Source organism: Anomaloglossus baeobatrachus, chromosome 5, assembly GCF_048569485.1.
Source record: "Anomaloglossus baeobatrachus isolate aAnoBae1 chromosome 5, aAnoBae1.hap1, whole genome shotgun sequence".
NCBI lineage: Eukaryota > Metazoa > Chordata > Amphibia > Anura > Aromobatidae > Anomaloglossus > Anomaloglossus baeobatrachus.
The window spans coordinates 254,010,070-254,034,185 of NC_134357.1; the positions used below are offsets into that span (position 1 = coordinate 254,010,070).

General features: G+C 45.8%; 1 protein-coding gene across 1 annotated transcript; it reads right to left on the bottom strand.

Moving 5' to 3' along the window:
* Positions 1 to 726: 726 nt before the first annotated feature.
* On the bottom strand, positions 727 to 23,672 carry LOC142309923 (glutathione S-transferase P 1-like). Its single transcript, XM_075347390.1, has 7 exons — positions 23,594 to 23,672; positions 14,901 to 14,936; positions 11,807 to 11,919; positions 8,289 to 8,376; positions 8,085 to 8,188; positions 2,513 to 2,620; positions 727 to 973 (listed from the first exon to the last, which is right to left on the bottom strand). Coding segments are annotated over exons 1-7 (636 nt in total). The 5' UTR covers positions 23,595 to 23,672; the 3' UTR covers positions 727 to 787.
* Positions 23,673 to 24,116: the final 444 nt, after the last annotated feature.

A 24,116-nucleotide genomic window follows, 5' to 3' on the forward strand; every position in this document is an offset into this window, starting at 1 on the left:
GCGGTGGTCCCTCACATTACCACGCACCGTGGGTGGCGTCACGAACTTTCCAAAAACACCCTGTACATATCTCCCCCCTTCTTGTAATTCAGTGGCCACGCGACCCCTGGGTCCGGAGACCCCTCGAGCCACCACGGATCCGGATTTGAGCTGAAGCAGCTCGGCTGATCGCAAGGGGGCGGTACACCCCTCCTTTAACCGGCGCCGACGCCCAGCACTGCAGGGCCAGCGAGGACTACCACCACCCTCGTCCTCCGCCATCCTCCCTGGGGTAATCTCGCTCCGCCTGTGGGGAGCGACACCATCCTGCTGCACTTAACATCTGCCCTGTAGAGAGACCCTGCAGCAGCGGCCCCATCCGTGTCCGCGTACCACAGGTGGCATCACGATCACTTTAAAAGACTTTCCTAAACCTCCAACTACTATCTCCATCCTCCCTGCCACCCTCCTATCTTCCACCCTGTATGCATCAGGGCAATGGAACCGGGCCAAGCCACCTAGTAATAACGCAGAGGACCTGCACCCCCGGCCCGGCAACGAGTAGGTTGAAACACCTGCCCCATGGGGTTCTACACTAACAATTAAATTGATGCAATGTTTCATCAATACTCTTTGTCGTGCACCAGTTTACTATGGTTTTACATAATAGGAAAAGAATTATAAAGAAAGAATAGTAAACACTTGTTTCAACTTGAAAGCATAAAACATTTTAATTTAGATTTAGCAATACAAAGACTTTACAGCCATCTTCTACAGGAATGTGTATTTTACAGTTTTAATGTGAGGATTATTTGTGTTTCGGGGTGATGGGTCTCTTATTACGCTTCTCAGATTTCAAGTACTGGCTGAGTTTTGGCCGGGAGGCAATACGCTCTGCATAGGCAGAAAGCAGAGGGAATGAGGCTAAACATTTTGGATCTAGGTCAAGATGAACATGAAGGGTGTCCAACAGGTTGTAGTCAGCGAACAAGATCTGTAATAAAAATGAGAGATAACATTAATTATCAATACACCTCACACAAGCTGAGACCTCCAGCTTCTTAAATACAATTACCTTCCCACCTTTACTGTTATCTCTTAAAGAGGTTGTCCACTACTTTAAAATTGATGGTCTATCATTAGAATAGCTCATCAATGTCTGATTGGCCAGAGTCCGAGGTCCTGCACCCTCGCTGCTGTTTTTGGTCCCGACGGTAGCAGCAGGCAGCCAGAAATGCTCTGTTCCAGAGCTGCCGCATTTTCTGTTAGTGGTCACGGTTGGGTACTGCATATCTAACTCCTACTGATTTGAATGGGAGGCGGCGGTGCATTACCCGGCCGCTATCAGTTGACTAGCATCTCCAGAATGGAGCATTTCTACCTGCCTGTTGCGGCTTCCAGGAACGAGAACAGCTGACCTGCGGGGGTATCGGGGTGCAGGACCCAGGCAAATCAGACATTGATGACATACCATAAGGATAGGCCATCGATGTAAAAGTAGTGGCCAATCTCTTTAAGGTAAGCTTATTCCTCCTGTACCCTACTGCCCCCCTTGTCTCCATTGCCTTCCCGCCTTGATTGCTATCTCTTAGGCCTCTTTCACACATATGTGAAAAACCACACACGTTTTGCACGGACGTGTAAAAGGTGCGTATAGCCCTCCGCGTGTCGTGATTTTGGAACATGAGTGTTCCCCGTGTACTATCCATGATAACACATGGGGAACAGGAACTTTATGCTCACCGGTACCTGGCGCTGCTGTCCGTGGTGCTGATGTCTTCTGCTCTGCGGTCTCCGGCCCTGCTGGCTCCCCACTGCTGCTGCTTCCGGTCCGAGGTGCAGTGAATATGCAATGAGCAGAATATAATGAATGGGGGTTGGATGCAAGCGACAGCAGCGGCAGAGACACTAGGGCTGGAGAAAGTGAGTATAGATATTCAATTTACTTCACAGACATGTGGTTTTCTCCGGTATGTGTCACACTGATGTCACACGGATCACATCAGTGCGCAGTCCGTGCGGTCCCTGTAACACCTGTGCTGCTGGAGAAAAATGGACATGTCTATGTGTGGAGCACATGGACACACATATGCCCCACAAGGACACAGAGTCCATAGGAAAACACACAGATGTGCACAAATCCATTCATTTTAAAGGGTCTACGTGTGCCCGTGTCCCTGGTACTGTGAAAACAGACGTCACACGTACCGGAGACACGGATGTGTGAAAGGGGCCTTCAGGTAAGCTTAGTCGACCCTGCTGCTCCCCCCTGTCTCCATTACCGCTGTCTTTGTGCATGTAAAGTGATCTTGTCTTATAAACATAGCAATCAATAAATGGTTAGGTAAGAATTTAGTTACACAAAGACTCTTGACACTGGAAATCACTGAGCCTAATTATGTCTCCAGTACTCACTATTGCTCCTTAAAAATCCCTCCTCCGACTGTCCAGCATTGCTATCCTTGTGACCGACAATAAACACAGCAACTTATTGGGAATAGCCCAGTTCATCACCTCCTTTAAATATATTTACCTTATCTCCAACCAGAAACTTGGTTCCATTGGAATTGTTAGAAAGTATCCTTTCGAATGCTGACAGATGATTGGGCAGATCCTTTATGTATTTCTCCTTACCCGTCTCCTGCAAAATAAAGATCAGTGTTTTTGTGCATATGAAACATGTATTCCGCAGGATACATGTACTTTACAGTATAGCAGCTGTAGAACATGCACTATTGGGAGTCCCATAGATACAGTCCCAGGAGAAGTAGCAGAACATGACAACGGTAGAAGAATACAGAACTGAGTGTGTAAGCAATCTCCCTGGTGTTTTTGTCAGTGTGGAAATCCTGAATATAAAGTCTCCTACGACTAAACAAGTATCAGTCTACTATCATACCTCCCAACGTTTGAAGAACAGAAAGAGGGAATAGGCATGCGGCAAATGTTGGTCATGCCCCTAGCCATGAAATCACATCCACTTTGCTTGGACAATTACACGCAGCAGAATTTATGTGCAAAAAAGCAACAGAAAACCCGGCATTTACACTACATGTGAACACGGACTAAATGTCCAAGAAAAGTGGATGTGATGTTATGAAATCTCCGCTGTTGGTGCGTCTAAAGACTCCTCAGAACTGTGCAGTTTTGGTGTTTTTTTTCTCTATAGGTTTCTTTGTGGAACCTGACAAAAACGCAAGCAAAAAAAGGGCCGTTTTATTTTTAAATGCAGATTCAAAGCTTTTCTGTAGTATTAAAAAAAATCATTAAAAACCTAGATCCACATCTGCACCAAACATGAATTAAATATCGGGGAAAGTGCATAATAAAAGCAGCAAACACACAATAATCAGAGAGGATCGTTATTGCGTTGTGTGGTGCTAATACCTGCAGAAAAAAATGCAGTATTTACGCTACGTGTGAACTCGGCCTCAGTGATATTTTTATTACATTTTTTATGGGTTTTAACAGAGAAAAATAATCAATTGTGCCATTTTTTTCACCATTTACCGAACCCTTTAAATAGTCTGATTGCTGTTTTGTTCAGGGCATTACGTTTACAGGAACACCAAATATGTTCATGTTATTTGCTGATTTGTGATGTTTAATATTTTATAAAATAGTGCAATAAAAATTATATTATTCTAATTTTTTTTAATTATTTTTAGCAATTTTATTAAAAGAAACTGATTTTTTCCCTCCCCTGCTATAATACAGGACACAGAGATGCTGCTCTGTACAACTCTATGTCCTGTGTAATCAGAGGCTGCATTGCAGGTTCATCTTTGTAAAATCCTTCCTCTGACAACATCAAACCAGGTGGCTCAACAGCTAAAGCTGCTGTTTTGTGTTTGATAGTTGCTGCTTTGATTCCAAGGGGGTGGCATAAAATAAATTCATATTTTTGCCATTTTTTTCTTATTTCTTTATAGTAGTTTTATGGGAACAAAAGAATCTGACTTCTTCCTTCAGCTACATGGAGATGTAGTGTATATCTATCAATATCTCCCTGTAGCTGAATAATTTGCTTCTGGATTCTGTGCCTGCAATACAGGTCAATATTACCAAATCCTCCTATCCCTCTCAGTGCAGGAAGTGTCTCAATGGTAGAGCTGCTGCCTATGGATAAAGTGCTCACAAGTTTATGAACTCTAGCCAACCTCTGGTAAACCAGGGCAGATGAGAATTTAATTTATGCACTGATAATCTTAAGTTAATTTATTCACTGCACTGAGAGGAGGAGTCGGGACAAGAGTTGTGAACAGCGGGACTGTGGGAGAGAGCCCTCAAATCAGGACAGTCCCGCTGAATCTGGAATGGTTGGGAGGTATCCTGTTATGGAGGCTCTTGAGATTTTTTTAGCCCTCTAGTTTTTTCAGATGTTGTCTCAGGATAGACATACAGTAGATGACATATTGATATGGTAATAAGTAGTGATGGGCGAACACACAATGTGTAATGCTCAGGTGCTCCTCTTGAGTAATGAGCATAATGGAAACTCAAGCATTTTTCAGGCAGACCCCCAGTAGGTCTGATGAGGGCCTGGAAATCACTGAAATGGATGCAATTGAGTTGGAAAAGCATGGGGATGATGATGCCAGGACGCATCTCTGACACCCATGTTAGCATTACTTCACTTTAACGAACTGGCAATGAAACATACAAAACCAACAATGAAATAGATTTTATCCAACAAAATATTAGGAAACATTTTTTCCTGTATAATGCCATGTTTCTCAGACAAATTTAACTAGAGAAAAAAACTGCCTTCTCCACCCCTTTGGCTATATTTACACTTAGCGCTCTTTCAAAAATGCAACAGTTTCCCATTTCAGTCAGGCAAAACAAACAATTGTGTTCCTTAGCTTTATGAAATTTCATCGCTTTTTCTGGGACTGTAAAATCAGATTTGAATTTGCAACAAATTCATCAAAATCTTGCCGTAAAAGCTGCAAAAATGCAACCATGTAGCCTTAATAGCCGAGACATCACTGACTGTATTTCCACTTCGCCTTTGACTACAGTAGATGACATAGTATAGGGCAGGGATGTCAAACTCAAATACACACAAAAAAAAAAAAAAGTGCCTCCACACAGAATAATGGGCCTCCAGATAGTCATCCATAGAGAATAGCATCATGCACCAAATAAAATCAGCCTGCGGGCCACATTTCACCCACAGGCCAGAGTGTGACATATGTTGTATAGGAGGAAATAAAACTACACCTGCCGTTAGTCACTGGTAAATGTAATTTTAACATTTGACTATCTTATCTGGCCATGCATTGTGTGTAACATGGTCGGACACATCCTGTTTAATTAATGAAGGAGGGATTTGAGGCTCACAAAGCATGGGCGGACAATGCAAGAACTGTCAAAATTAGAAGGAAGAGGGACTCTGGTACACCCTGTATTAGACATAAAGGAGGGACTGCTACACTATTGGGACTGCTACACTCCTAAAGGCTATGCACTAAGTGCAAGGGCTGCCAAAAATTAGAAGGAGGAACTGCAATACCCCTGGAACACACATAGAAGAGGGCCTCCGACATTATTTTTTCCCATTTTTAAGGAGTGGGACTTCTAGACTGGTAAAGCATATGCACTAAAGCCTGCTTTACACGTTGCAATTTCGCATACGATGTTGTATGCGATCGTAACTGCCCCCATCGTATGTGCGGCACGTTCAATTTGTTGAACGTGCCGCACAAACGATTAACCCCCGTCACACATACTTACCTTCCATACGACCTCGCTGTGGGCGGCGAACGTCCACTTCCTGGAGTGGGAGGGACGTTCGGAGTCACATCGACGTCACGCAGCAGCCGGCCAATCGAAGCGGAGGGGCGGAGCTGAGCAGGACGTAAACATCCCGCCCACCTCCTCCTTCCGCATAGCTGGCCGGGAGCCGCAGGAGGCAGGTAAGATCTGTTCATCATTCCCGGGGTGTCACACACTGCTATGTGTGCTACCCCGGGTACGATGAACAATCTGACGTTCAATTCTAGAGAAATGAACGATGTGCATGCGATGAACGTTTTAACATTCAATCGCAATCGCACGTACCTGTCACACAGTACAATGTACCTTACGATGCCGGATGTGCGTCACTTACGACGTGACCCCGCCGATACATCGTAAGATATATTGTACCGTGTAAAGCGGGCTTAAGTGCAAGGGTTGCCAAAAAGTAGAAGGGACTAGTATATAGTCAGCAAGAGACGCAGAGGAGGGCCTGTGAATACATTTTTTTTCAACTGTAAAAAGATTCAACATCCTACCCAGGTACAGCCTATACACTTATTGCAAGGACTATCTAGAATTCCAAGGAGAGATTGTACATGCAGCAAGAGATGTAGAAGAGGGCCTGTGAATACATATGGCAGTACCATGATTGGCAGGCAACCCCTGCATGTTTACAGGCTGATAATAAGCTTGGAAAAAGGCAGGGTGGAGACTCAAACATGGCATCTGAACAGCAGAATACTCGACCAAGTATCGAGCATCTCGAGCACAGTAAAAGTCCATAGAGTACCTAGCAGTGCAGAGCACACTTGTCTATCACTAGTGATAAGCAGTGGCGAAACTAGAGTTTGATGGGCCCCGATGCAGAGTTTGAACCTGGACCTCCCCCCAATCATACACTGACACTCAGGGTATGGGATAATTACGCTGACACTTAGGGCATGGGATAGTGTCACTGACACTTGGCTCTTTCCCTCAGAACTCATGTTTCCCATGATCTGAAATCCCTCTTTCTATCACCACTTAGCTTTCCTATGTTCTGATATCCATCTTGTCCTCAGCATGCACCTTCCCCATGCTCTTCTATACATCTTTCCCTCAGCATGCAGCTTTCCCAGGCTCTGATATACATCTTTCTCTCTGATATCAGAGCATGGGAAAGCTGGGCGCTAAGGGAAAGATGTATAGAAGAGCATGGGAAAGCTGGGTACTGAGGGAAAGAGCCTTTTTCTCCCAGCACAAAACTTTCACATGCCATGCTTTTATCTTTATACCCCTTGTATATAGGTTTCCAAATACTATAATGGCGCCCTTACATGTAGTATAATGGGTCCCACATAAGCCTTCATATATTAGTATGCACCCCCATAGTCCTCCATGTAGAATAATGCACCCCCATAGTCCTCCAATTATTATAATGCACCTCCCATAGTCCATGTATTATAATTCACCCCATAGCTTTCCATATGTTATAATGCACCCCCTAGTCCTCCATATATTATAATGCAGCCCCATACCATTTAATGCAGCACCATAATCCTCCATATTATATTATGCCAACCCCATACCATTTAATGCAGCCCCATAGTCCTCCATATTATATTATCCAGTCCCCTTACCATTTAATGCAGCCCCATAGTCCTCCATGTTTTATCATGCAGCCCCATAGCCCTCCATATTATATTATTGTGCCCCCATATCATTTAATGCAGCCCCATAGTCCTCCATGTTTTGTAATGTAGTCCCATAGTACTCCATATTATATTATGCACCCCTCATACCATTTAATGCACCCCACAGACCTCCACGTATTATAATGCACCCCCATAGTTCATGTATAAGGTGTCCTTCATATTGTATTATGCAGCTCCCATACCATTTAATGCACTCCCATAGGCTTCTGGCCACCATGTACTCACTTATTTAAAAAAAAGTAAACAATTCCTCACCTCTCCTCGTTCCCCTGCTGCTCTGTTCAGTGTCCCGTGCTCTGAAGTATGAGCACAGCAGGTATGCAGTAATGACGTCACCACGCTCTGCTGCACTGAGACGTCGAGCGCAGGCACAGGGGTATAATGATGAAGGATGGAGCAGAGCGCTCCGCTCCATCCTTCATCATTAACTTTGTGTGATGACAGGCGATGTCCTGCGGACGAGGGGGCCCAGTGCCTCCGCTGGCAGCGAGCCCCTCTGACTCATGGGTCCCATAGCGGCCTCGTAGTCTGCCACTGAACAGCACAGCTCCTCTGTGACAGGGAGGAGCCGGCTACGATCTCTATGATTGCTATCATTACGTCCCTGATAATAAGCAATGTCAGATGGGTGAAGACCTGGCTACTGAAAACCTGTGTTACACTTACATATTCAGTGAATATCAGACGACCATATTTCAGTCTCAAGTCCTCCACGCCATCATTCACCATGTCGATAAGCGCAGTCTCCTGATTGCTGCTGCCGCTGAGACCTTTGTGAATAATAAGAACATGATAGATAATGTACATGCAGGTATATATAACAGATATCAAGCTCTAGAATACAATGTGCAGTGGACACTGAATTCTCACCATATATGCGGCCCAGGTATCTCAGGATGGCGTTGCTCTGATACAGAACAAAGTCTCCATGCTGAAGTTGAGGTAGTTGTCCAAAAACCTGAACAGAACATTAAGTATTTATAAATGAAACTAAACAGGGTAAGTAACAACAGCGGCAAAAGAAATAGCCACCTGACGTGCCCGTAACCCAAAATATCCAAAGCCAGGTCTAATCTGTTTGTTTATTTTATTTCCATTCAATAATTAAAAAAAAAATAATTTTAATTGTGTGATGATGCATTTTATATAACATTGTCAATAGGGTCAGAGCTATGTTTTCTGATAGAGAAAATCGTCTGCCTCCCTTCACAGAGCAATGGATTGAAATGATAAAGGTCTATTTCCCTACAGTGTCCAATAGGGGGAGCTTATGAGTTCACGGAACATAAATTTACTATGATCAGCAGGATCTGTAGAAAAGTGTTATACTTTTGGTAGTGAACACCAGGCGTGTGCGGGGCCTAACGGCAGAGGGGCAAATGCCCCCCCCGGCCGCTTCCCCAGCAACAGTACAGGACCACTTGTTTCTTCTTCTGTGCGCTGCTTGTGTGACAACCTTGGACTATCAAGTCGTCACAGGGTACTGCATGCTCTTTTCCCTTAGTGCAGTATTCAAATCCCTCATGGTTCTGGGTCCCAATCTTGCAGTGCTGCCTCCAACAGCAAATCAAATTATAGGAACACCCTGCACCACACCCACCAGACACACCAGTGGGCGGCGTAAGAGGAATAGGGTTGCCCACCTAGGGGTCAGGAAGGGAGGGTCAGGAGAGTGAATTGAAGTAAAGAGAAGTGAAGTGGAGGAAGCAGGGAGCAGTGGCTCCCCAGAGTAGATGTCTAAGTTGCAGGTGGTGGTCTGGATCTAGAGGAGTCGGACCCCCGGTTGCAGGGGATTGAGGCAAGGTGCCTGGACCTGTTGAGTGAATGGTCAGCAGCCTGGTCCTATCACCAGTCTGGGACCGAAGGCACGGCGGGGTACACGGACCCTAGGTTGGGGAGAAGCTTCAGGCAACCCGGCAATTAACCTGCGGAGAGCGGAGCCTTTATGGACTGTTCCCACTAGCTCCAGAATTGGGGCACCAGCGCAACGAGGGGGATAGGGCCTTCCACATACGCAGCCCACTGAAATCCCAAGCGTCAGCCCTGAGAGCAGGCTCCCACACTTAGCCACAGTGGGGAGCGGGGCCCGGCAAGTTCCAGACTACCGGGCCACTACAGTGAATTTAAACTTTGTGCCAGGAGGCAGGTCACGGATCACCAGGCAACACTGCAGGGGACGGGACATGGACAAGCTCCCCTTGAGAGGCAGCGGCACCTAGAGACTTGGTTTACCTGGTTGTCAGCGTCTGCTTATTGGATGAGTGAGTACATGAGTGATCTCCCTGTCACGGCACCCAGTATCACCTTCCAGAGCCCTGGGGCATACACCTACCCGTGGAGGGTAATGACCCCTTGCTGCCCCATTCCCTCACACCGGGTACCCCAATAACGGCAGCGGCGGTACTCCCAATTACCGCACTCCACGGGTGGCGTCACGAACTATCATCTCCTTGTAAATATGCCCTTTTACTTTAGAGTGTGGCCCCAAGCCCCCGGGTCCGGAGACCTTCGAGCCACAAACGGACATTGCCCACAGATTCGAGCGGTTTGATTCGCTGCTGGAGCGGCACACTTGATGGCCATCAATTTAGTAGACATGGCTGTGCATAATGCACTGTGCGGCCATGTCTGCTAGCAGTGGCGCGACTGGGCTGGCACACAAGTAAAACTAAAGGTGCAGTGCCATCTCTACTAGCAGACATGGACCCACAGTGCACTCTGCTCGGCTATGTCTACTAAAGTGATGGCTGTCACGAAGGGTGCCCTGCACAGCCACATGCCTGCTGTAGAGAGGTGAGCGAGGCTTGCTGCCAGCTTCTCTATGTTACAAATACCTTTAATGTGTCTGTGTGTCAGTGTATATGACTGTGTATCACGGTCACTGCCGTGGGTGGGTGAGGGCAGTGGTTCAAACATCTCCGGACCCGGGGTCACTTCGCTCTGAAAGGGTGCTGCCACTACTTAGGGGGGTGGTAGGTAGGTGTACGGCCGGAGCCGTGTTTGAGTTCGTGACGCCATCCACGGGTTGTGGTGAAGGTGGGCACCACCGCTGCGGTTACTGGGCACCCGGGGCAGATGGTGATGCAGCAAGGTGTTAACCCCTCCGTGGGCAGGGGTGGTGGCCCCGGGACCCATTGGGGATAGCTGGGCGGTGCAGGGCAATGTGTGCGGCCAGAGGGCACTGTTGTACTCACTGTTATTGACACACACAAGTCACTGGTAAACCAAGTTGATGGTGGTCGGTGCCCGCAGCCGGCTGTGGTCGGGTCCCCCACCCGGATGGTGGTCTCTGACTTTCTCCTGCACCGTGTTGTGTAGATGTAGACTGACTGCACTTCAGCGACAGGAGTCCGCTCCCCGGCTGTGTATATTTCGGGAGAGCCCGTTTGCCCGCAGACGCTGGCCCGTGGGATCTCTCTGCCTGTGCGGTGGCTTTCTATCCCCCTCAGTGGGCTGTTATCTTCAGTCGGGACTTGGGTGAGAAAAGACCTATAGTCCAGACCGCAATCAGTGAATTAACTCAGTTTCAGGGTCTGAGTACCCCCCTGTGGGCTCCGGTTTCCGAGTTGGTTTCCTGGGTCGGTACCAGCGGGCCACTACCCTGTCCCGGTCCACCACGGTTCCACCGAGCCGTCTTCCTGGCTCCTGCAGGCTGAGGCCACTGCTTGCCTCCTAGCCAAGGTGTTTGGGCTACGACCCTCACACCTGTCAGTTAGTTGCAGACTTGTCCCACAGGCCTGACTTCCTCCACTCCTCAACACTCAAACTCCTCTCAGAACTGAACTGACAACCGAACTGCTGTGTTTCCTTCCTCAGACCCTCTGAACTCCTTGGTGGGCGTGCCAACTGCCTGGCTCCGCCCCCCTGATGTGTCCATGAAGCACTGAGGGAGGTGACTAGGGTTTTTGTGGTTGGCTGATGACTCCTTTTTAGGGGACAGATGTAGTGCGGGGGTCTACCTGTGACTACCTGGCTAGTCCAGGGCGTCACATATATGCATGTGTTTTGTGTATTTCAAATTTTAACTCTTATAAACAAATGAAAATTTTAATTCAGTCCCAAGAAATAAAGGGACTGTCAGCACAGGATGAGTGTTCAAACAAGTAAAAGCACTCGGTGGATCATGGCGAAGCTAATAATATACATAAACCTTCCCTCCTGCTTGTTTTCCATCTATCTCCGCCCTTCTCTGCTGCTATGAAGCCAAAACTGACAAAGAAGGGGGTGTTGAGATTAGGGGAAACAAGCAGGTGGGAAGGAGTATTTAAATGATTAGCCCCGAGATGATGCAGGAGCACCTGTACTTGGTTTGAACATTTATTCTGCACTGTCCTTTTAAATTTTAACACAGGAAAGATGCAGTTTACAGGTCATAGAAAGAATCTCACCGCTTGCTTCTTTATGTCACTTTTCCCAGAGAACCAGTCTCCCATCTGTACTTCATTATCAGTCCATGAAGCCCCCTGATCAGCTAGCAAGAGTCTGATAGACTCAGCTCTTCCTGAAAAAAGCAAAGTATAAAATGATAACTTTTCACTCCTACTCAGGGCCACCATCAGGGCATTACAACCATGACCGGTGTATGGTGACCGGTGTATGGTGCCCGGTGAAGAGGGGGGCCCGGCCAGGTCCAGGGTAATTACTAAGCTTTGTTAAGCCCCTAGCCTTGGCCAGGCTTCCCTCTTCACCAGGCCCCAATCACAGCCACAGCAGAGGGCCCCGGCAGTGTCGCTTCAGCTACGGCTATAGCGACCGTGAGCTGGGGGGGGCCCGGCGGCGGCTGCCCGTGGTGTCAGCACCGGCATTGGACACACTGCCCAGGATCACACTTTCAAATATATCGGCATCACAGTTGAAAGCAATGATGAGACAGAGCGCAGCGTTCCCTCTCATCATTGTCCCACTGTGTTTGTGCTCTGACGACTCAGCACATCGGTGACGTCACCACTGCGCACCATATGTTGAGATGTGCAGAGCACAGACACAGCGAGCGAATGAGGATCAGCGGCGAGGGAACAAGGAGAGGCGAGTATGTATATGTATTTATTCAGTACGCAAAGGGAACGCATAATGCTATGTCGGGGTATATAATACTATGTGGGGAGTGTATAATACTATGTGGGGGGTGTATAATACTATTTGGGATTGCATAATGCTATGTGAGGGCGCATAATGCTATGTGGGGGGTGCATACTACTATGTGGTGGGTGCATAATACTATGTGGTGGGTGCATAATACTATGTGGGGGTGTATAATACTATGTGGGGGTGCAAAATACTATGTGGGGGTGCATAATACTATGTGGGAGTGTATAATTCTATATGGGGGTGTATAATACTATGTGGGAGTGTATAATGCTATGTGGGTCACATAGTACTATGTGGTTGTGTATAATACTATGTGGGGCTGTATAATGCTATGTGGGGTTGCATAATGCTATGTGGTGCTGCATAATGCTATGTGATGGCTGCATAATACTAGACAGGGCAGTATAATACTATATGGAGGAATATGAGGAGTGTATTATAGTATATGGAGGACTATGGGGTGCATTAGATGATATGGAGGATTATGAGGGGCCCATTTTGTATGGAGGACTATCGGGAAGCATTTTACTATATGGAAGACTATGTGAGGCCCATTACTATATGGATGACAATGTGAGGCTTTTTATACTATATGGAAGGCTTTGTGAGGCCATCATAACATTTGTAGGGCTATGAGGGAGCCTTTATACTTTATCTAGAGTTATATGAGGGCCATTATACTGTGTGCAAACAATTATAAAGTGTGAAGGTTTGTGTTGTCCGTCATACTGTGCGGAGGGTTGTGTGGGGGCCATTATGCTATTTGGAGGGATACTAGGGGCCATTATACTATATGAAGGCCCATTATACTGCATGGATGGCTGTGTGGGTGTCACAGTTGGGGATCTTACTGTGTTGGAGTCACCATTCATTGTTGGGGTACTTGAAGGGGATTATAGTAGGGTCATCATACTGTATGTGTGGAGGGTACTGTGGTAGAATTTACTGAGGGGTATCATACAGTATTTGTGGGGCACTTTTGTTGCCATCACACTTTATTGCTGCAATGAAAGGGGAATCTAGGTGCTTCAGTAGGAGGAAAATTACTTGGTAAGGGCTGTAAAGTTGTGAAGTATGCTCTACTGTAACCCAGCCGAATATTATTATTTATTTTTATTTATTTTTTTTTTTTTGGGGGGGGGGGGAATTAGAAATTCTGCCATGCCCCATGATTTCTATGTACGCCCCTGGGGTGTATTATTAATTTTCTATAGCTTGACTGTGTGTGTTTTTCCAAGAGTGGCGGTGAGATTATGGAAGGTTTGAGAGGTGGAGGTGATGCTGAGGTGGAGTCTTGGTGGAGTCTCCAAAGGGCCCGAAACTTTTGCCAGTATGAGGCCTTGAAATTCCTAGTGGCGGCCCTGCTCCTGCTTATTACAACCATTAGTGGAGCGGTATTATAAACATCCCGCCCACCTCCTTCCTTCAGCATTGCCGGCGGGACGCAGGTAAGCTGCAGTTCATCGTTCCCGGGGTGTCACACGGAGCGAAGTGTGCTGCCCCGGGAACGATGAACAACAAGACGTGCGGTTTTTAGAAAACGAACGACGTGTCAGTGATGAACAAGAAGGTGAGTATTTCTGCTCGTTCATAGATGTCACGATATATCAAGCGATGCCGGATGTGCGTCACTTACGACGTGACCCCGCCGAAATATCGCACGATTTATCGTGTCGTGTGACGCCCGCATTACTTTCTATGATAGAAAAAGCCCCTGTGGAAAACCTAAATAGAATGTAATATGAAGGAAAATTTTCCTATTAGAAGTTTATAAAACTTGTGATGTGGCATTCATTTTTGAATATAACACAACACCGGCATTAATCTTGTCTTGGGCATGGTGCTTTTAAACACAATGGGTTTCTGTTGATATTTTGAATACAATGAATGGGTGTACATTCAAATATCTAAGAAGACTTTTTCTCCACGCCTTGACCTTCGAGCAAATACTCTGTCTAAGTTTCCACTGAGAAGGAATACAATGCTCATTTTTCATAGATAAAATACATATACATATACACCCCTCCATAGCAGTATGCCCACACTATGGTAATCAAGGTATGAGATGTGACCTAGAAGCATGTTAGCTGAAATTAATATCCAAGTATATAGAAGATTGAAATACAACCAGTAGTAAAATGCTAATACAACCAATAAGATGCTCAAATTTTTATATTATCTCTTTGCTACACCCGAAATGATGACTGTATAAAATGCAATAACTTCCTGTAAGAAACGAGGAATCTGGTCATATTCAGAACTCTGCTGGTGTGACCGTATTCCCTGCATCTACAGCATTCATCTGCGGATCATAGAACGGCATTGATCCCCATAGATCGTTGCCGTGAGAAACTTTCTCTTTTGTTTTTTTAAATCATATAAATTATTCCTCACCTCTAACGGGGAAATAGGTCAGTGTGTATCCAGCCACTACAGAGAAGAGAAGGAAAAAAGAAAAGAAATGATTTTGTTATCATAGCATGACCGGTATTACGCAGGATTTGTGAAGAGGCAAATACCAAACACTGCCCATGTGCAGATTCCTTCATATCTTAGATGACCAAACTATAGAGATTAATCTTACATGATGATGAGTGAGCAGTAAAATGCTCAAATGCTTGTTACTTGATTTGAGCTGGTCAGACGCTGAGCTCAACATGAGTAACTGTAACAATGGAATACGGGGGGGATAGCTAATAGGCTGAGCTGTCCCTTATCCCGATGGTAGACTTAGTGGTAGTTAGGGTCGAGCCACCAATATGACCCTGTCTACTGTTCAGGCCCTAAACACTGTGTCCCCACCACCCAGTCGATTGACCCGGATGGAGCCCAACAAACCACCAACACAGAATAACAGACGGGGGTAACAAAAAACCTCATACACACTACAAACCTACACTAGGGACAATCAAGGAAATACAGGTGAGGAATAATAAGGGACAGGAGGTAGAACAAAAACACTTAAAGGGAACCAATCAGGGTCGGTCTGGCCCTCAGTGGGCCCGTGTGCCTTATATAGTGTGGGGCAGTGTATAGCACCTCGGGACCACCAGTTTCTCGGGGCCGGCATTATGTGCGGCAGACTGGGCAGGGCCCCCACACTCTGATGGGCCTCCTCCCACGCTCTGAGGTCCCAACAGCCTTTCAATCACAAACTGCAGTGATAGCACAAGTTCCGTACTATCGCTGCAGTTTCCGCGGCTGCAGAAGGACCTGTGGTGACATAACAGTCATGTGATATCACCGTAGGTCCTGCACTGCGGAAGTCCCAGACCTGTCCTGGAGACCGCGCCGCTATTCAAATGTACGTGCATCTTTCAGACGCGCGTACATCTGAACAGTGCGGCCGGTGTCAGGACTGAGGCGGAGAAGCTGCTCAGCCCCGCACCAACACAGCGGCCGTCATCACATTGCCACCGATGCAGCAGAGAAGAGGATGCACAGGGCTGCAGGTAAGCGCTCAGGAGGAGCCGAAGAAATTTTTTTTTATATATTCTCACCTCTCCTCCTCGTTCCCCGCGGTGCCTCCAGCTGCTTTTTCCAGACCACAAAACACAGACCCCCTCGGTGATCCTGTCCGATGCACGGAGCCACCACTGCAGGTGACTTCATGGCTTTACGGCAGTTAAATACTTTACGGTGCCGCAAAGCATTTAACTGCAGTAAAGCCATGATGGCTTCCTGCGGCAGTGGTTCCATGCATCGGACGAGATCATGGAGGGGTCTATGAGCCTGTGGACTGATAAAGTAAGGACACCGCAGGAACGCAGGACAGGTGAGAATAACGTGTGTGTGTGTGTGTGTGTGTGTGTACAACGGCATAATAGGGGACAGGAAGGGGACTGGAATGAGGGAGGACATTACCAAAGGATAGGGGGGCCCATTCATACACTGCACAAGGATGGGAGCCCATTCATACACGGCACAAGGATAGGGGGCCCATTCATACACTGCACAAGGATAAGGGGGCCCATTCATACACTGCACAAGGATGGGGGCTCATTCATACACTGCACAAGGATGGGGGGCCCATTCGTACACGGCACAAGGATGGGGGGCCCATTTATACAGTGCACAAGGATGAGGGGGGCCCATTCATACACGGCACAAGGATAGCGGGGCCCATTCATACACTGCACAAGGATGGGGGGCACATTGCTACAGTGCACAAGCATGGGAGGCCCATTCATACAGTGCACAAGGATGGGGGGCCCATTCATACAGTGCACAAGGATGGGGGGCCCATTCATACAGTGCACAAGGATGGAGGGCTCATTCATACAGTGCACAAGGATGGGGGCCCATTAATACAGTGCACAAGGACAGGTGCCCATTCATACACGGCACAAGGATGGGGGGGACCATTGCTACACTGCACAAGGATGGGGGACCCGTTCCTACATGGCACAAAGATGAGGACCCGTTCCTACACGGCACAAGGATGGGGGACCCGTTCCTACACGGCACAAGGATGGGGGATCCGTTCCTATACGGCACAAGGATGAGGGACCCGTTCCTACACGGCACAAGGATGGGGGGAGCATTGCTACACGGGACAAGGATGGGGGGACCATTGCTACACTGCATAAGGATGGGGGGGCCCATTTATACACTGCACAAGGATGGGCACATTACTACAAGGGAGCACATTACATTTTATTAGGGTCTATTTTTATTTCTGAAATTTACCAGTAGCTGCTGCATTTCCCACCCTAGGCTTATACTTGAGCCAATAAGTTTCAGTTTTTTGTGGTTATATTAGAGGCCTTGGTTTATACTCGGGTCGGCTTATACTCGAGTATATATGGTAATTTGAGATGAGGGGGCCTTGGTGGGGGAGGAGCGGTATTACTTTACAAGTGACATTATGGGGCAGTGGGGACTTTATGGGGAAATGAGGATCAATATGAGGCAATTAAAAAGGTGATTGTGACAGGCAGCATAGTATAATAAGGAGTGGGGGAATTTATGCAGAGAGATATTATAGAAAGGGCAAGTTTTGGGGGTACATTATGGAAAGGGCACTCTGTGGCCCTATTTTGGAGAGGAGCAGTGTGGGGGGATATTTTGTGCAGGAAGCAATTAACAACCCTTCTGATTCCACTTGTTCCCCCAGATATTATTAAATAAAAGGGGCCAGGATGAGGGACATACATTATTAGTTTATGGTGGCACGTGGGGCATAATTACAGTAGGGGCAAATTAGGGGAGATTATTAGTGCTGTAATATGTTAATTTTGAGGATATTGTCTTCCATGGGGGGAACAAAAGTCTGATGTAGTGTAGAAATCGGGGAAAATGTGTTGAATGTGCCCTGTGAGACAGTGATCAGCTATAGGTGACTGTGGAGACACGGGGCTCAGTGGGTGCTCTCATCCGCTGACTCCGCCGCCTTTAGAAAGACAGCGTGGCTCAGGGCTCATCCCAAATGAACGCACGACCTCCTTAACCATGGGCGGAACACTACTCAGACAACACAGGGTGAGGGAACCACAATAATTAGACTTTATTGGGTCCCCAAAATATTAACGGCACATAACACATAACCAGCAAAACACACAAATGTAACAGGCAACAGAGTCTCACCCTTCAGCTGGCTCACCAGGGATTTAGAATGTCCATGCCTCAGATGTTTCAGGGCTAATTACTCCAATCCAGCAGCACCCCGCTTTCAGCAGGCACCCACCATGACTGGAATAACGCCAGATTTCGGAAGCTAGCTGAGGTCTGCAAAGTCTGTACCAGGTGACCGATTTGTGCCAACCTGGGTTTCCTCCTTAAGTAGTCTCTGGTATGATGATATAATCCTGGCAGCCAGAGTCGAAATCCCTAGACTATGGATATGGTCTCCAATCGGAACCGAAGTCCCTAGATTCAAGCCACAAGGTATCCTGATCCTCTAGCCAGCTCCTAGGAGCTTAGACTGGATCATGCACATCCATCAACAACCTGGTGACTTAAAGAAATCCCTTTTATAGCCACAGCCTTCCACTTGGATACACTGCGTCCTCATCGGATTGGTTGGACAAGATTGCTTTTCCCATTGGAGGAATTTCAAGCTGCATGGACAATGTTCATTTAAATGATGTGGGTAGGAAGACTGAGGATATCTACATGGAATCTGCAAGTCACCGACAGAAAATGGCTACTAAGGTAATCACATTAGCAATACACAACTACATTACAATGATTACTGGAAGGGTCTGGAGAAACAATAGCTAAGCAAACATGAGGTAATACACAAAAGAACAATACGTCTGGCTGAATGTTAAGAAACTTTAACCAATGAGAGTCCATGTCGTCACAGTGACCATGTTATTTTCTGCAGAGTTGTGTCAGGGCAGGAAGAAGTGATGGCGGTCAGCACCGGATGAAGAGGAAAAGCGAAGATGAATAACCTCAGCTAGAGACATCACTGATAAGTCAGTGTGTTACATGTACACACAATATACACTGTATACTGAGCTCCTGTGTATAATGTCACTGGTGATCACTTCATTACCTATATATAGATCTCCTGTATATAAAGTCACCGGTGATCACTGTATTACCTGTACTCTGACACTATATACAGAGCTCCTGTGTATAATGGCACTGATGGTAATATTAATGTTATTAGTATTGTGGTTTTTATTCATGATCATTTATTGCAGTATTTGTCACTGTGTACTAGTAATATGTGGTCTTGTCATGGTTTGATGGTATTTGTCTCTTGTATGTAGTATTATTTGGTAGTCTGGTCATAGTGTTGTGGTATTTCTCCCATGTATGTGGTAATATTTGTTTACTATGTGGTCCAATTGTGGTGTGGCAGTATTACTCTCTTGTATGTGGTTGTGTTTGATCACTATGTATGGTTAATATGTTATCTGGTCATGGTGTGGTGGTATTTCTCTCTTGTATGTGATTGTATTCGGTCACTATGTGATGGTAATATATTGTCTGGTCACGGTGTGACGGTATTTATCCCTTGTATGTGGTTGTGTTTGATCACTATGTATTGGTAATAGGTTATCTGCTCATGGTGTGGCGGTATTTCTCTCTTGTATGTGGTTGTATTTGGTCACTGTTTGGTGGTAATATGTGGTCTAGTCACGGTGTGGTGGTATTTCTCTCTTGTATGTGATTGTATTCGGTCACTGTGTGGTGGTAATATGTTGTCTGGTCACGGTGTTACGGTATTTATCCCTTGTATGTGGTTGTGTTTGATCACTATGTATTGGTAATATGTTATCTGTTCATGGTGTGGAGGTATTTCTCTCTTGTATGTGATTGTATTCGGTCACTACAGTATGTGGAGGTAATATGTTGTCTGGTCACGGTGTGGCGGTATTTCCCCCTTGTATGTGATATTATTGGTCTTGGTATAGTGGATTGTGTTGTGTATGGAGGTCAATTTTTCGCTCTGATATCATTATGGGGAAGATTCTTTATGTCCAATAGTTTAAATATTTAAACGTTTAACCCCTCGCTGTCCTGTGACTATTGCACTGCAGCAAATATGCACTTACAGAGGTTCTCCAGTGAAAACAAGTAATCTCCTTTACTAAGGCCACATGCACACAGTATTTGGGGAGTTTTTTACCTCAGTATTTAAAGCCAAAACCAGGAGCAGTAAAATCAGAGGAAAAGTATAATAGAAAGATGGACACCGCTTCAGCATTTTTCACCCACTACTGATTTTGGCTACAAATACTGATGTAAGATACTGACAAAATACTGACAGTGTGAACATGGCCTAAGCATGTGATAACTTATTCATTAGTGGGGTCTGATTGCTGGGACCCGAACTGATCTGCAAATTGTGCAACTTTTATCCCCATTACACTGGAGCTCGTGTCCGACTCGACCCCTGATCCATTCATTCCCTCAGTGTCTGTGAGCGCTGGGCTTGGTTTTATCTGACCGCCACAAAGAGGATGAAAGGAGCTGCGGTCACACACCCCACCCCACAGAGGATGAATGGAGCTGCGGTCACACACCACACCCCACCCCACAGAGGATGAATGGAGCTGCGGTCACACACCACACCCCACCCCACAGAGGATGAATGGAGCTGCGGTCACACACCACACCCCACCCCACAGAGGATGAATGGAGCTGCGGTCACACATCCCACCTGCCGCTGCATTGTATAAAGGGCATATAAGTGTCCTGTCAGGGATAAAAGTTCCTCATTCTTTGATCGGCGTGGATTCCACTGGTCTGGTTCCACCGATCAATAAGTTATCACCTACCGAACCTGTGGATCGGTGATCACTTATCACCAAAGATCCCCCCTTACTACTGTAATTGTACATTAGTTATTGTGTGTGCACAGGAGATGTGCAGGGGCCGCCTGTGCTTTACAGTCAGCGCTCCACTATAACAGGCATAGCAGCTAATATATATTTGATATTTGCATGTAGCTGTAGGGTGGGCCCCTAGAGTTATTTCCCCTGGTGGGCCCCAGTCACCCCAGTCAGACCCTGGAACCAATCACCAGGATTTTCGTATATAAGCTAAAGCCAGTGCTATGCTGGCACTATCAGGCTGATTCTATACATACCATTAGTGGTCAGCTCGGGTGTTTAGGTTTTCAAATCCAAGAAAGTGAAGTTTATAAATTCAGCAGCTTCTTGAGTGACAGCAGCTGATGATCAGATAATAACTGGGTGGGTATTCATATGGATTCCCGCCCCTCTGCCTGTTGTTCATCCCTCTCACTGTTCTCTATGGTAAGTATTATACAAACGATTCCCTTTTTTGAAGGACCTGAGGTGAGGTCATACCCATGTGACCAGAAGGAGCTGGCCTCAGCCAACAAAGCTAGATACCAGGTCACATGGGTATGACCTCACACAGGTCCTTCAAAAAGTGAATAGTTTGTATAATACTTACCATAGAGAACAGAGAGCGGGAGGAACACCAGGCAGAGGGGCAGGAATCCATATGAATACCCACCCAGTTATTATCTGATCATCAGCTGCTGTCACTCAAGAAGCTGCTGATTTTATAAACTTCACTTTCTTGGATTTGAAAACCTAAACACCCGAGCTGACCACTAATGGTATGTATAGAATCAGCCTGACAGTGCCAGTATAGCACTGGCTTTAGCTTATATACGAAAATCCTGGTGATTGGTTCCCTTTAACTTGCACAAACCGCAGCAGACAGCACAGCAGCAACCACCATGTCGTCTCTGCTCCCAGGCTAGATCCTAACTGGATAGAATAACCAGCACAATACCCAGGAAGCAGAAGGTGTGATGGTTTCTGTTCTGCTGTAGTTTGTGAAAGTTGAGTGTTTTTGTTCTACCTCCTTTCCCTTATTATTTCTCACCCATATTTCCTTGATTGTTCCTAGTATAAGTTTTTATTGTATATGAGGTTATTTGTTACCCCCGTCTGTTGTACTGTGTTGGTGGTTATTTGGACTCCGTCCGGGTCTATCCCTGGGTGGTGGGGACACAGTTGTTAGGGCATGGAAAGAAGACAGGGTCACTTTGGAGGCTTGACCCTGACTACCACTAAGTCTATTGTTAGGCTAAGGGACAGCTCAGGGTCCCTGGTTGTAGGGTCAGACTTGGAGCCCTGTACCATCCTATCCCTCTGTATCTCCCTGTTATAGTAACATGCATTATGGAAAGTCAATGTTTGGCCTGCTCTGGTCTTCACCCACACCCAGCTATAAACAAAGCATTTTCAACTGAAGGCAGTACAGGGGTATTATTTTGTATTTTTATTTTTGTCACACTACATCCAAGAGCATTGTGTTAAAGGGAACCAATCACCAGGATTTTTGTATATAACTTAAATCCAGTGCTATACTGGTACTATCAGGCTGATTCTATACATACCTGTAGTTGTCAGCTCGGATGTTTAGATTTTGAAAGCCAATAAAGTAAAGTTTATAAAATTGGCAGCTGCTTGAGTGACAGCAGCTGAGGATCAAATAATATCTGGGGGGTCTTCAGAGTTATCCCCTTCCCCTGTTAGAATTAGCATAAGTACTATACAATTGATGTAACTTTTCTCTTCCAGGACTTGTGGTGAGGTCATACCCCTGTGACCAGAAGGGGAAAGTGTTGCTTCCTAATATCTGCTTTGTTGGCTGAGGCCCCGCCCCTTCTGATCACATGGGTATGACCTCACCACAGGTCCTGGAAGAGAAAAGTTACATTGATTGTATAATACTTCTGCTAATTCTAACAGGTAGAGGGGATAAGTATGAATACCCCCCCAGATATTATCTGATCCTCAGCTGCTGTCACTCAAGAAGCTGATGATTTTATAAACTTTACTTTCTTGTATTTCAAAACCTAAAACATCCGAGCTGACCACTAAAAATATGTATAGAATCAGCCTGATAGTGCCAGTATAGCACTGGCTTTAGGTTACATACGAAAATCCTGGTGATTGGTGCACTTTAACCCCCAGGAGAACCATACACAGACTGCGAATGGCTCTTTTTGGGGGATCTGCACACATCATGGAGTGAAGCAAGCCTGTGCTTTGTGGTTGTGGTTTCACGGACGAAACATCTGAGCACCGTGATACTCGTCTGAGCTCCACGAGAACATTAGCACCCCAATGCTCGATTGAGTAACGAGCAGTGCTGAGCATGCTCACTCATCACTAAACAAAAAACAACAACATACAAATACAAAAAAACAACAAATAGCAATGGAAGAGCTTCTTGGTCTCTGTGTGAACTATAACTGAGTCAACTTCCTAGCTTCATTCAATTTATAGTAGTATTAGCACCGATTCATTGACTAGGATGCCAGTGGCAAACTGGGCGTGGAAGAAGATATTAAAAAATGGGAACCATATGATAGAAGCTATCTTGATAATGAGCACAGCAACAGATATTAGTTTTTCCAAAAACAGTGCCACTCTTGTCTATGCATTGTAAATTGCATTGCAGCTACAGTAAATAGGACTGAAGTGTGATTCCAGACACAGCCATTAAAGGTAAGTGGCACTGTTCCGGGGAAAATTCAGCCCTTTTTCAGATCCTGAACGTTGCCATTCTTCTGAACCTGCCCTTAGTAATGCTAGAAATCAAAAAGTAATTGACAACATAAAGACCATTTCTTCTCTTACTTGTTATGGTGAAGGTATCTTCTTCTCACAGATCTTTCTTGAATCACTGAAGTGACTGCTTTGTGCCTCTGAGACACTTATTTATATAGGAAGGGATGTGTGCTGAGTCACCATGATAGTAACACAGCATTTAGGGAGGGGGCATTCCTGCTCTATGTATACAGGTCCTATTGTCCTATATAACCATTTGTTATAGTCCATATAGATCATGTGTCTAGAAAGAAATGAGGTTTTTACTTTATCTGCGACATCTCAAAAAATCACAGACAATATTTTTTTATGGATACATTCAGACAGTAATTAATTAATTAGAAGTGTTACAACTTTTGTATTTTTCGTCAACATAGCCATATGAGGGCTTTTTATTTGTGGGACGAGTTCTTCTTTTCAATGAAACCATACTTTTTACTATATAGTGTACTAGAAAATGTGAAAAAAAAATTAAAATGAAGGGAAATTGCAAAAAAAAGAAACATTCCCTATTTGTTTTTTGTATTTTGTTTATCTTGTTCACTATACAATG